Genomic DNA, 11995 nt, shown 5'->3' on the forward strand with positions numbered 1-11995 from the left:
TTTGAAAAATCGAATTGGATTTATTTTCTGCTGCACTGTATACTTCTTTCCACAATATCTCTTCCACAAGCTCCAATGCACTCCCTCCGTTTTCTAGCATTAATGTAGCTGTCAGTTTGAATTTCAATCTTGAATAATGTCTGTTGACATAATTTCATAGCGCTGAGTTCAGTTGGTTGGGATTATAGTTCTGAACTAAACAAAAAATTATTTGTCTATATTTAATAATTTTCACTCAAGCATATTTATTAAACTATAAGGCAGACTAATTACCTACAACATATTTTATATATTATAATATATTTTAACATTCATTTTTGTATTATTAATAATAGGATATTAGTGTAAAAGATAGCCTAGCATAGTAATTTAATTGCTTAGCTACTATATAAAATAATTGGTCACATTTTGATTTTAATAGATTTTTCTAGAGTAATGAGCGTCTGACATCAAAATAACCCACAAGAAGAATTCATAAATTTATTTATTATTCACAATACAGATACAAAAATACAAAAGTGCTCAAACATATGTACAATAGTTTGGTTAAGCATATACAATTGTATTTTTCTTTGTTTCATCAACTATCCTAAATTGTAATAATAACCGGTAAATTGATGTTAATTGAAAATAATATGACCCTTCAAAACAGCAATCTACATTAGGTTTACAAAATTAGGATGTACGTGTCTACAGTAAAAAGAAAGCAAACCAAAACAACACATTCAAAATTAAAAATAACAAAAATAAGGTCTCCAACTTAAAATTTAGCTGCTTAAAAATAGACCATTGTGTCATAATCTTTAAGAAAATATTTACATAAGTCATTAACAGTCATAATTAGAGTGTCATATAATTCGAAGTGAAACTGCTAAGTAGAAATCTCTAGAAGTCCAGGTGCTCCTTGCCTATGGCCATTGCTCTACATCCTGAGCTCAGCAATTTGGTGGGTTCTGCCAGATCCTGTTTGCTTGTGCGGCTCACTGTGTCTGACAAGTCTGGAGGCAAATGCAATCGCTATGGCAGGAGATTTTGGAAGGTAAAGGCAGGTGCGGGAAGGAGAGAAGAGAGAGTAAAAATGTAATTAATTATTTTTTAGACAATGCAAATCTTAACAGCTATTCCTTGATAAGAATAGTCATTACAGAATCAGGAACATTTATTATGATGGTTTTTCAGATACAATTATCTTATGTGTTTCACATATTGCTATACAGAATATTGTGTTTTCCAGAACTTTTTTCTCTTGAGTACTGTGAGAGGTAAAATGCAATTCCATGTCTCAAAGAAAGGAGGGTTTACAATGCAAACCTTAGTATGACTACAAAGAATTAAGAATGTCCGATGGCATTTACTCCCAGTTGGTGGATTTAGGACTGTAGTCTTACAATATAAACAGAAGCATGCTCACTCACAAATCATTTTCCTGTTGTTCACCGGGGCTTATTTCCAAATAATTTGGGCGTAATTCGAGGCTGAATGTGTTGCCCACATTCTTAAGAGTGAACCCCACCAAGTAGAACTTTTCTGAGAAAAGAGGTATATTTGTGGACCTGCTTTGATCAGAAAGCATCCCGTTCCCAATACCAAATTATTTCAAAACCAGTTTGGGTTCCAAAGAAAAAGTTCAAAACTAGGTAAGTATAAGTTTCCTACATAAACCACATACAGTAGAGTCTCACTTATCCAAGTTAAACGGGCCGGCAGAAGCTTGGATAAGCGAATATCTTGGATAATAAGGAGGGATTAAGGAAAAGCCTATTAAACATCAAATTAGGTTATGATTTTACAAATTAAGCACCAAAACATCATGTTATACAACAAATTTGACAGAAAAAGTAGTTCAATACACAGTAATGTTATGTTGTAATTACTGTATTTATGAATTTAGCACCAAAATATCATGGTATGTTGAAAACATTGACTACAAAAATGGCTTGGATAATCCAGAGGCTTGGATAAGCGAGTCTTGGATTAGTGAGACTCTACTGTATTTCCCACATTTATAATATTAGTACCAGAGACTTGGGCCCATCTACAAAGGGCATTTAATGTAGACCTGGCCTAGAGTAACAACACTCCAGCCCAGCCCTGTGGGACAGCTACACTAGCTGTCTCTGTCCTGCTGTGGTAGCTGGACTGAGTCCTGACTGTACAGTTGAGACAAACCTGGTTCACCCTTAATGGATGTTAACCCTTACGTTTTCATTGTTCATTCCCGCAGCAATGACCTTGGACCTCTGGAGAACTCCTGGCCACTGCTGGGCACCTTTGCTGATGTCAGCAAAAGCACCCCTACAATGTGGAGAAGAGGGGGGAAGTAGGGGGTGAGTTTCCCTCCTTTCTCTGGGTTTTGTGGACAGCGTTACTGAATCAGTAAAGGCACCCAGCAACAACCAGGAGCTCTCTGAAACAGAAAAGGGTAAGTTTCATCTTCTTTTCTCTTGTCATGAAATGCAGAAAAAAATGAGGTGGCAGCACTGGCCAATGTGAATAGCTGAGCCAATTTGAATTAGAACTGATCCAGCTGTTCCCATTGCATTGGATTGCAGTTATGCTCCAGAGTTTTAGGGAAGTTCTGGAGCATTTTTTGGCTTTTCCTAATGTGCGGCAAAAACTGCAATAACAGGATATACCCCAATTTGGAGGTTGGAATTCCCTGAACTTCATGTGAATGCTCAGGAGCAACCTTTGACCCACTTTGGCGTGTATGGGCCATGTAGTTGGGTTCTTTGTCTACTACCATTCTTTTGAGTAGCAATCATAAGGATGCCTCTACTTCTATGGTATAAAATGAATATACAAACTGGGATCTAAAGTTCCTCAAAAACAGTTGTATGCTGCTCTTTCATGAGATATCATAAGCCACTTTTGAAACTGAGAGGACATTTAAAAGGAAATTAGGACTTGACATATTTAAAGAAAAATCCCAGTGCCAAACACTTGGAGATTCATCCACAATACCTCTTTGAATCCTCTTTACAGTATGTGTTATGCACAAAGATGCATTACAAATATTAACTAACAAAACCAAAAGCCACTAAAGAACTCTAGAAATTTATTGCATTTTAGCTAGAACTGAAACATATCCAGGTTTGTTTGTTTGTTTTGCTCTTCTGTAAATCTAGAGCAGGGGTTCTCAAACTTTTTTTAGCTGTGGAGCCCTTTTTGAAGCAAAAGTTTCTCATGGAGGCACAAGAAATCTTTATATTATATTATATTATATTATATTATATTATATTATATATAATGTATATATATCAAGCATGGGCAAACTTTATCATATACAGTAGAGTCTCACTTATCCAAGACTCGCTTATCCAAGGTTCTGGATTATCCAAGGCATTTTTGTAGTCAATGTTTTCAATACATAGTGATATTTTGGTGCTAAATCTGTAAATACAGTGATTACAACATAACATTACTGCGTATTGAACTACTTTTTCTGTCAAATTTGTTGTATAACATGATGTTTTGGTGCTTAATTTGTAAAATCATAACCTAATTTGATGTTTAAGAGGCTTTTCCTTAATCCCTCCTTATTATCCAAGCTATTCGCTTATCCAAGGTTCTGCCGGCCTGTTTAGCTTGGATAAGTGGGACTCTACTGTATTGTGTTTTAAAATTTGACAGACAGGCTAGGTCAGTGACAGACAGATGTGTTTGTGTGAACTAATTGGAAAAAAATGAACAAATTCCTATTCACACTGTACATATCTCGTTTGTAGTGCCAAAAAAAAAAAGGAAAGAAAGAAAGAACAATAAATATCTAAAATGAAGAACAATTTTAACCAACCTAAATTTAACAGTATTTCCGTGAAAGACCTTGAGGCCATCCTGTCAACCCCCTTCTGCAATGCAGGAAAAGCACAATCAAAGCACTCTAACAGATGGCCACCCAGTCTTTGTAATAATAACAACAACAGGATCAACCCCAGGGGCCATCCAGTACAACCCTCTTCTGCCACATAGGAAAAGCACAATCAAAGCACCCCCTGAGTGGTGGGAAGGAAATAGGATTTTGAAAGCAAGGAAGGTAAGAGGGAGAGGATATGGGTGGAAAGGAAGGCAGGGTGGAAAGGCTTTTGGGGGCAAGGGAGGTGGGGGAGGAGCAGGAAAGAGGATGGAAAGCTTGGTGGTGGAGGAGGCAGGAACCATGGAGCCCTTCAAGATGCTTCGCGGAGCCCCAAGGGACTGCTGGTTTAGAGATTTCTATTAGTCACTAATTTTTTAAAATGCTTGTTTAAAACAGATATGAAACCTGATTAAGAATTTGAAAATCAATACACATATATGTTAATGTGGTTAAATCCCTTATAGAAGAGAAACTGGATAGTAGAAAGATTAGGTAATGGAAAAAAGAGGATGAAGGAATACTAACAAACAGATTTAGAAAATATTTGTTGCACCCCAAGGCAGTGTGAGCACTGGAAAACCAGACAAGAGCCAATATAACACACTATATCTTTATTAAAACAATTATAATTCAAAAGAAATTAGGTATAGAGTCTGTGTAAGGAATAGTTCTTTTTAGAAAGTCAATGATGGTTTCAATTGTGTGAAGGAAAAGGTCTGATATTATAATCCACAATGAGAACTCGATAGCTCTCCCAAGAAATCAAAGTCCAGGAAGTTAAACAGGAAAACAAAGCTGGCAGAAAACAGTTCTATCCACTGGAAATGCTTCGTAGCAATCAAGGTAACAAAGTTGTTAAAGCTGAGGCAAACTTGAATCAGGAATAAGGAATAACATCCGAAGTAAAATCAGGGTCTACTCGAGAGTCGCGGCCCGGCCCGGCCCGGCCCAACTGGAACTGGAAAACTTTGCTTGAAAAAGGAACTAGGAACAGAGAAACCTTTCTCCAAAAAGCATTGTTAACACTGCATGGAAATCTACCGAACAAAACGCTTTTAACAGATTCTGGGCTATCCAGAATTTGGGAAGTACAAACTCCCAAAACTTTCCCAAGGGAACGCTACCCATTTCCCCATCTGTTTGCCAATCTCTGGCTGTGGCAAATTTCCTGTTTTACACTTCTTTCTCTAGTCACAAAATCTCTACGATTAAAAACCCCGTTCCCATGCGTTTCTTCCACATCTGGCTCTATCTGAGAGGGAGGACTAGAAGAATCCTCTCCAATTAACAAATCTCCAGCGTCAACATCTTCAGGCACCTGCAGCTGTAAAGGCCCCTCCGTGGAGGAGTAAATTCCTCATCATTATCTATGTCAAAGTGCAGGTCCCAAAACACTGCAGGCCTTGCTGCCCTGGCTGGCTGGGACCTAACAATATTTTCCTAAGACTGGTTCTGCAACAAAAAGAAGTAACCCAACAGATAAAACTTAAGAAGAATATCTAAAAATATAAAGACAGATAGAAAGAAAGAAAACCAAAACAATATAGAGACTTACCTCTCTTCCCACTCCCTAATGTACATTGTGGATAATAATAATAATGATGATGACGATGATGATGAAACAGATACTATTAATAATCTCAACGATGTTGATATCATGATGAACTGGGATAAGGTTATATAGGCAGTGTGAAATCCAAAAGCATTCTTCACATAGAAGAAGTACTTCTATATTCTTCTTATTACACTTCTTGGACTTCTCTACTACAATTCTTTATAATCTGAGGCCTTTAGGTCTGTCATGTAGTATTTCAAGTGACTAACTTATCCAGGGTCAAAATAGGATATGGCATAAGGTCTGACAAAACTATTTACCCATTTGCCGACTGTTACTTTTTCTTTTCTTTTTCCCCATTAAAGGCTACAATGACAGGAATTTCACTCTACTATTATGCATTTCTTTAGCATATAAGTGCTTTGGGCTCTAAGCAAGAATGATGTGGCTTATGCTTAAAAGGCCACATCAGCAACAGAAAAACAAAATGGATGACAGAGAGCTTATGGATTTGATAGTGTGCAGGGATGAACAGAAATGCAGAGCCACAAAGATACAAGAAGGTCAGATGACAAATTGCAAATGCATCCCAGATTTTATGAAAGAAATGAGAACTGCCTTCGAAGGAGATAAGGAAGGAAAGTATAAAAAAGAGAAAACTATTCTCTAGCATTTACATTTAAAAGTTTGAAAAAGAGATTCCATACACTATGTGTAGAAAGTGGATACTGAATCTTGCAATACCAGAATCCAATTAAACTGAATAATGGAAGTAAGTAGAAGACAGTGGGAGATCCAGGAAGAATAAATAGAAATACTTCCTCACATAGCACATAGTTAAATATGAACTAATCTACCACAAATCATGGTGATAGCCACATTCAGATGCTAGTCCTCCATCATTCCATCCATATTTACTCTCTCACACATTTTCTACCTTTTCAGCTCCTTTACAGTTTTATAAAACTGTGATGAGAATTTCAATTGCCCACCATAATCTAAGGTTTGGGGAAAGGAATTTTTCATCACTGTCACCTCAAAGCCTTCTCTACAAGTTACCACAATGTTTAAAAATGCATTGCCAACTATGTAGGTATCAACTTTGCTCCCACAGCAAGTGCCACATCACATCCAGCCCCCAGTTTGGCAGGGTATTTGGAATAAATGCCCTTTCATGTACAGAAGAGTCTCACTTATCCAACACTCGCTTATCCAACGTTCTGGATTATCCAACGCATTTTTGTAGTCAATGTTTTCAATACATCGTGATATTTTGGTGCTAAATTCGTAAATACAGTAATTACTACATAGCATTACTGCGTATTGAACTACCTTTTATGTCGAATTTGTTGTATAACATGATGTTTTGGTGCTTAATTTGTAAAATCATAACCTAATTTGATGTTTAATAGGCTTTTCCTTAATCCCTCCTTATTATCCAACATATTCGCTTATCCAACATTCTGCCGGCCCGTTTATGTTGGATAAGTGAGACTCTATTGTATGTTGTTAGATTCTGAGGCTATTGGGCAGGAGACCCAAAGCCTTCTTTACAAATTAACACTAATTTGTAAATTTGGGTATACAACTACACAGATAAACTAAAAGTGAAAACAATCACCTGAAAATCAACATGAAAATGTATAATATGTGGGTGGCCACCAGGGCAATTTCAGAGTGGTTCAGGAACAATATGCTTATGTATATGTTGTGCATTAGAACAACAGGTAGCTTGAGCTGCAGCATTCTACAAGTCTACATAAGCAGATTTTCTGAGATCCTAAACTTTGGATGGATGCATGCTAAGAAATATGTGCTCTTTGTTTGTATATCTATTGCACCTGTGAAACACATTGTATCCAACAACAGGCAAGTAAAATAGGTCTGAGTATATGGCATTCCCACATACCAAAGTATGTGTCTGTAATATCTATTCAACAGTACATCAAATTTACAGTGGAAATTAACTACAATGTGTTCCTTGACAAGGTCCTGCTCTGTCATCTAATTGGGTTATGAAGGTGGGCCTGGGTTTTCTAATGTGCCAGCTCCACAAGATTAGGTTGGCAAAATGCTGCAAGAAACCATAAACACTTGACAATAACCACTTTCTTGTACCCAAATTCTGGTGTATTTGGTGGGCATGGTTCTCTGAAAAGTTGGACAAATGAAACCCGGTTGTTTGTGTATATTTTTTGTTTCCTATATTACTACTATCCTGCAGGACAGGTAAAGTCTTGTGTCTTATGATGGGAGCAAAAAGGGATATAAATTAAATAAATGAATCAAATCAACATGTCATGAGATTGACTATCATCAAATTTAGCATTCCAGGAACTTTTTCTGAAATTCAGATGTTTTTCCTGGAATTGATACAAGAGGGTATATTCTTGCAGTATTTTTCTGTCTCCTTGCATTATTCATATTTACTACTGGGAGGAATGTGGGTGGGGCCTGCCGTGCATTATGTGATGGTGCATAGCAGGTCCCATCCAAGCTGCAATTAGAAGTGGCGAAACGGGGCTAAAATGGCCCTTGTGAAGAGGTCCTTAGTCTTGTGCAACTGTTGAATTCACTGGGTGTGGCAGTTAGAATACTGATGCTTTGCCCTCAATGGATATATAAAAGAAGTATCTGCAGAATTCCTGTGGCTTGTTCTGCTATGTTTGAATTTGATAGGCATGGCAGATCTACTCACACTTCAAGCAGCAGAAAAGCCCGGGTCAGTGCCTTCAATAAATGATAATTTCATATAAAATCTGTTAAATTTTAAGCTTCCATAACCTCTTTTGTCCTTTTCCAGCAGTAGACCAAACACAGCTAATTTTACCTAACATAGCAAATTCTGTCTGAGTAACTAACAATCCAATGTGTTTGTTTGCCTATTTATTTATTACTATCAGTCTCCTATAATTTATTTCCACTTCTTAAAAGAAACAAATCACTCCAATCTAATTCTCCATGTAATATACAGCTGATCACTGCTATAGCCTGTTGTTTCCTGAACAGCTATTCCACAAGGGATAAAATAAGGCATACCTGAGTCTATTTTAAAATTTAGTATCCAGAGCTGTACATTCCACAAAACAAATACGTTAAGAAGTGGATAAAATTTATAATGAATACAAAATAAATAAAGTATGTTCCTATGCACTTAGTTAATAATGGTGTGGCTTATATAAGCCAAAAGCGTTCCCAAAAGGATCTGATTAACATATTTGATGGTTTATGAAAGAATAACTTCAGCATTCTCAATGCCCTACAATCTGAAAGGCTGCCAATTACCTGTTGCAGAAATCCATAGAAATATTTTCATTGGTTTTGCTGGGTGTATGACTTGAACAAGCAAAAAGTAAAAAGTAAGAAAGGCCAACCAAGGGCAAGATGAATGGACGGTATCCTTGACATGACTGGCATGAACTTGAAGAAACTGGGGGCGGCAACGGCCGACAGGGAGCTCTGGCGTAGACTGGTCCATGAGGTCACAAAGAGTTGAAAATGACTGTGTAAATGAAGAAGAAAAAATGACTCAAACTTCTTTCACAGATCTTAAAGATCCACATATTTGTGACTATGGACAAAGCTATTACACTGATTTAGTTTATAGCAGTGTCATTTTTAAGTCATGGGGAAGAAGTATGTATCAATGGGTATTAGGTCAGTTGTACGAGTATTATAAGTAGTGACCCATTGAGTTGTGCCATTGGGATAACAATATGAAATGCAGCAGGTTGTCATTAAACCATTATAGTTATTTTCATATTTCATCTGGTATGCTTATAGCCTAACACATATTTATGGGGTGGAGAATCCATTTGGTTTCTATGGACTTAGTTCCTAGTAAGTGTGCATAAGGCTATAGCTTTATATGTTAATGGGTCATATCCATAAATATTTCTGATCCATGAACATATTCATTAATGCATATCCAATTTAACCATACCAAGGTTGGCAAAAAGCAAAGGAAGAAAAAGAAGAGTTCATATTCCACTAGCATTCAGTTTGCAAACTAAGATCGTAGGACTTCTGAGTTGTACTAGTATTTTGTTCTCAAATAAGAAATGAATTTTATAAATATCAAAAACATTCATTGCTCTATTAAAGAATTAAAAGTTTTTGGTACATGGCTTTTAAACACACATGAGTATTATTCATGGTATCCAGAACAATATGATCTATATACATAAAAGAGTGATGGTATCAGGGCAGCGGACAAAACAACAAAACTACAGCCCCCCCAACCTCGAAATTTGACAACACAACCCATCATCCACGGCTCTAGGTTGATATAACAAAAAGAAAAGAAAAATAAAGTCCTAATTAGAGGAAGAGGAATAATTATTTTTATCCAATTGCTGCTAGTTACAAGGCTAAGTTCGGCCCACTTGGTCTCCTAGCAACCTACTCAGCCCAGGGGACAGGCATAGTTAGGCCTCACTTAGGCCTCTTCCACAGATTATCTAATTTGCACTGGATTATATGGCAGTGTAGACTCAGGGCCCTTCCACACAGCTATATAACCCATTTATAATCTTATATTATCTGCTTGGCACTGGATTATCTTGACTCCACACTGCCATATAATCCACTTCAGTGTGCATTTTATACAGCTGTCTAAGCAGATAATATAAGATTATCAATATACAGTAGAGTCTCACTTATCCAACATAAACAGGCCGGCAGAACGTTGGATAAGTGAATATGTTGGATAATAAGAAGGGATTCAGAAAAAGCCTATTAAACATCAAATTAGGTAATGATTATACAAGTTAAGCACCAAACATCATGTTATACAACAAATTGGACAGAAAAAGTAGTTCTATGCGCAGTAATGCTATGTAGTAATTACTGTATTTACAAATTTAGCACCAAAATATCACAATGAATTTAAAACACTGACTACAAAAACATTGACTACTAAAAGGCAGACTGCGTTGGATAATCCAGAACACTGGATAAGCGAATGTTGGATAAGTGAGATTCTACTGTAATATGAAATAATTACTGTGGTAATCCAGTCCAACCCAATTCTGCCATGGAGGACACAATCCAAGCACGCCCAACAGATGGCCACCAAGCCTCTCAATAATAATAATAATAATAATAATAATAATAATAAGAAGAAGAAGAAGAAGAAGAAGAAGAAGAAGAGGAAGATCATACAATCATAAGGTTAGGAGAAACCCCTAAGGATCATCCAGTTCAACTTCCTTCTACCATACAGGACGACACAAACCAAGCACTCCAGACAGATGGCCATCCAAGATCTGCAAAATAATAATAGAAATCGAATCATAGAATCAGACAGGAGAGACCCCTAAAGGCCATCCAGTCCAGCCCAACTCTGCCATTGGACGATACAATCCAAGCACTCCCAACAGATGGCCAGCCAGCCTCTCAATAATAATAATAAGAAGAATAAGAATAAGAATATCATACAATCCTAAGGTTAGCAGATACCCCTAAGGATCATCCAGTTCAACTTCCTTATATCATGCAGGAGGACACAATCAGAGCACTCCTGACAGATGGCCATCCAGCCTCTACATGATGATGATGATGATGATGATAAAAGCATAGAATCCAAGAGTTTGGAGAGACCCCTAAGGGCCATCCAGCCCAACCCTTTCTACTATGGAGCAGGACACAATCCAAGCATTCACAACACATGGACAACGTATAAATACTATACAATACTACACAGGGACATAGACCCCCTCTACCCTCACCACTTTCACAGTACACAAACAACCAAATGCATACTAAACATAAAGACAATCAATACCACCACTACTTCAACAATTTCTCACCAACACCACCAGACAACGCCACAGCAATGCGTGGCTGGGCACAGCTAGTTACTTCATATGAAAACATGTTGAAAACAGGACTATTCTGGATGATTTTATAATCCATTTCAAACAGGCACCCCATTTTGAAGTGAAGAAGAGGTTGTCAGGAAAAAAGGCCATATCCACTGTGGCGAAATAACTTTTTTAAAACCATGCATCCACCCCAAACTGGAACAGAGGAATTACCATTAAACAGTGGAATTTAGTTCTGGGTAAAAGAAATAACCAAAATCAAGTAGAGGATTTGAGAAGGGGGGGGGGTAGAGTTAAAGAGCTCTACACCTGTATGTTAGAATAATACATAAAAAGAGGACTCTGCCAAGCATGTATTGACGTTTACAATAGGAAGGGGGATTTCATATGGATGTAATACTTTCTTTTAAAATATTTCATGATAGACATGGGAAGGGGGAAGCAGAGCTAAACACAGAGTTTAATCTCAGTGCTTTGAACATGAGTAAAGTTTCACAGAAGTACAGCTCCAGCTTTGGTAGATACAAAGCAAGAAAGGATAGAAGATATAATTTTGTCATTCTACTTGAGTAGATATATTAATACTGTGAATTTTTGGCAGAGTTAGAAAACAAAAAATGACTTCAAAACATTATCTGAGGGAATATGAAAATACTTTCCACATTATTTATACTGTTCAACTGAAAACACAGAATTCCTCTACTTGATGGAAATTCATTTGCTCAGAACCAAAGAATAAATGTAAACCATTATATTTTA

At 37.0% G+C, this 11995-nt stretch overlaps 1 protein-coding gene across 3 annotated transcripts in view; it reads right to left on the minus strand.

The window, feature by feature from the left end:
• Positions 1-466: 466 nt before the first annotated feature.
• elp4 (elongator acetyltransferase complex subunit 4) overlaps positions 467-11995 on the minus strand; it is a 250688-nt gene continuing 239159 nt past the window's right edge. Inside the window, exons 10-11 of one of the 3 annotated variants that reach the window (XM_062980074.1) lie at positions 8697-8913; positions 467-1017 (exon numbers count right to left, since the gene is read on the minus strand). In XM_062980074.1, coding sequence (XP_062836144.1) covers positions 923-1017; positions 8697-8913 — 312 coding nt within the window. In that variant the 3' untranslated portion in view covers positions 467-922. The remainder of the gene's footprint in view (positions 1018-8696; positions 8914-11995) is intronic. The other 2 variants (XM_003214707.4, XR_505895.3) reach the window with 2 other exon arrangements.

Source organism: Anolis carolinensis, chromosome 1, assembly GCF_035594765.1.
Source record: "Anolis carolinensis isolate JA03-04 chromosome 1, rAnoCar3.1.pri, whole genome shotgun sequence".
Classification (NCBI taxonomy): domain Eukaryota; kingdom Metazoa; phylum Chordata; class Lepidosauria; order Squamata; family Dactyloidae; genus Anolis; species Anolis carolinensis.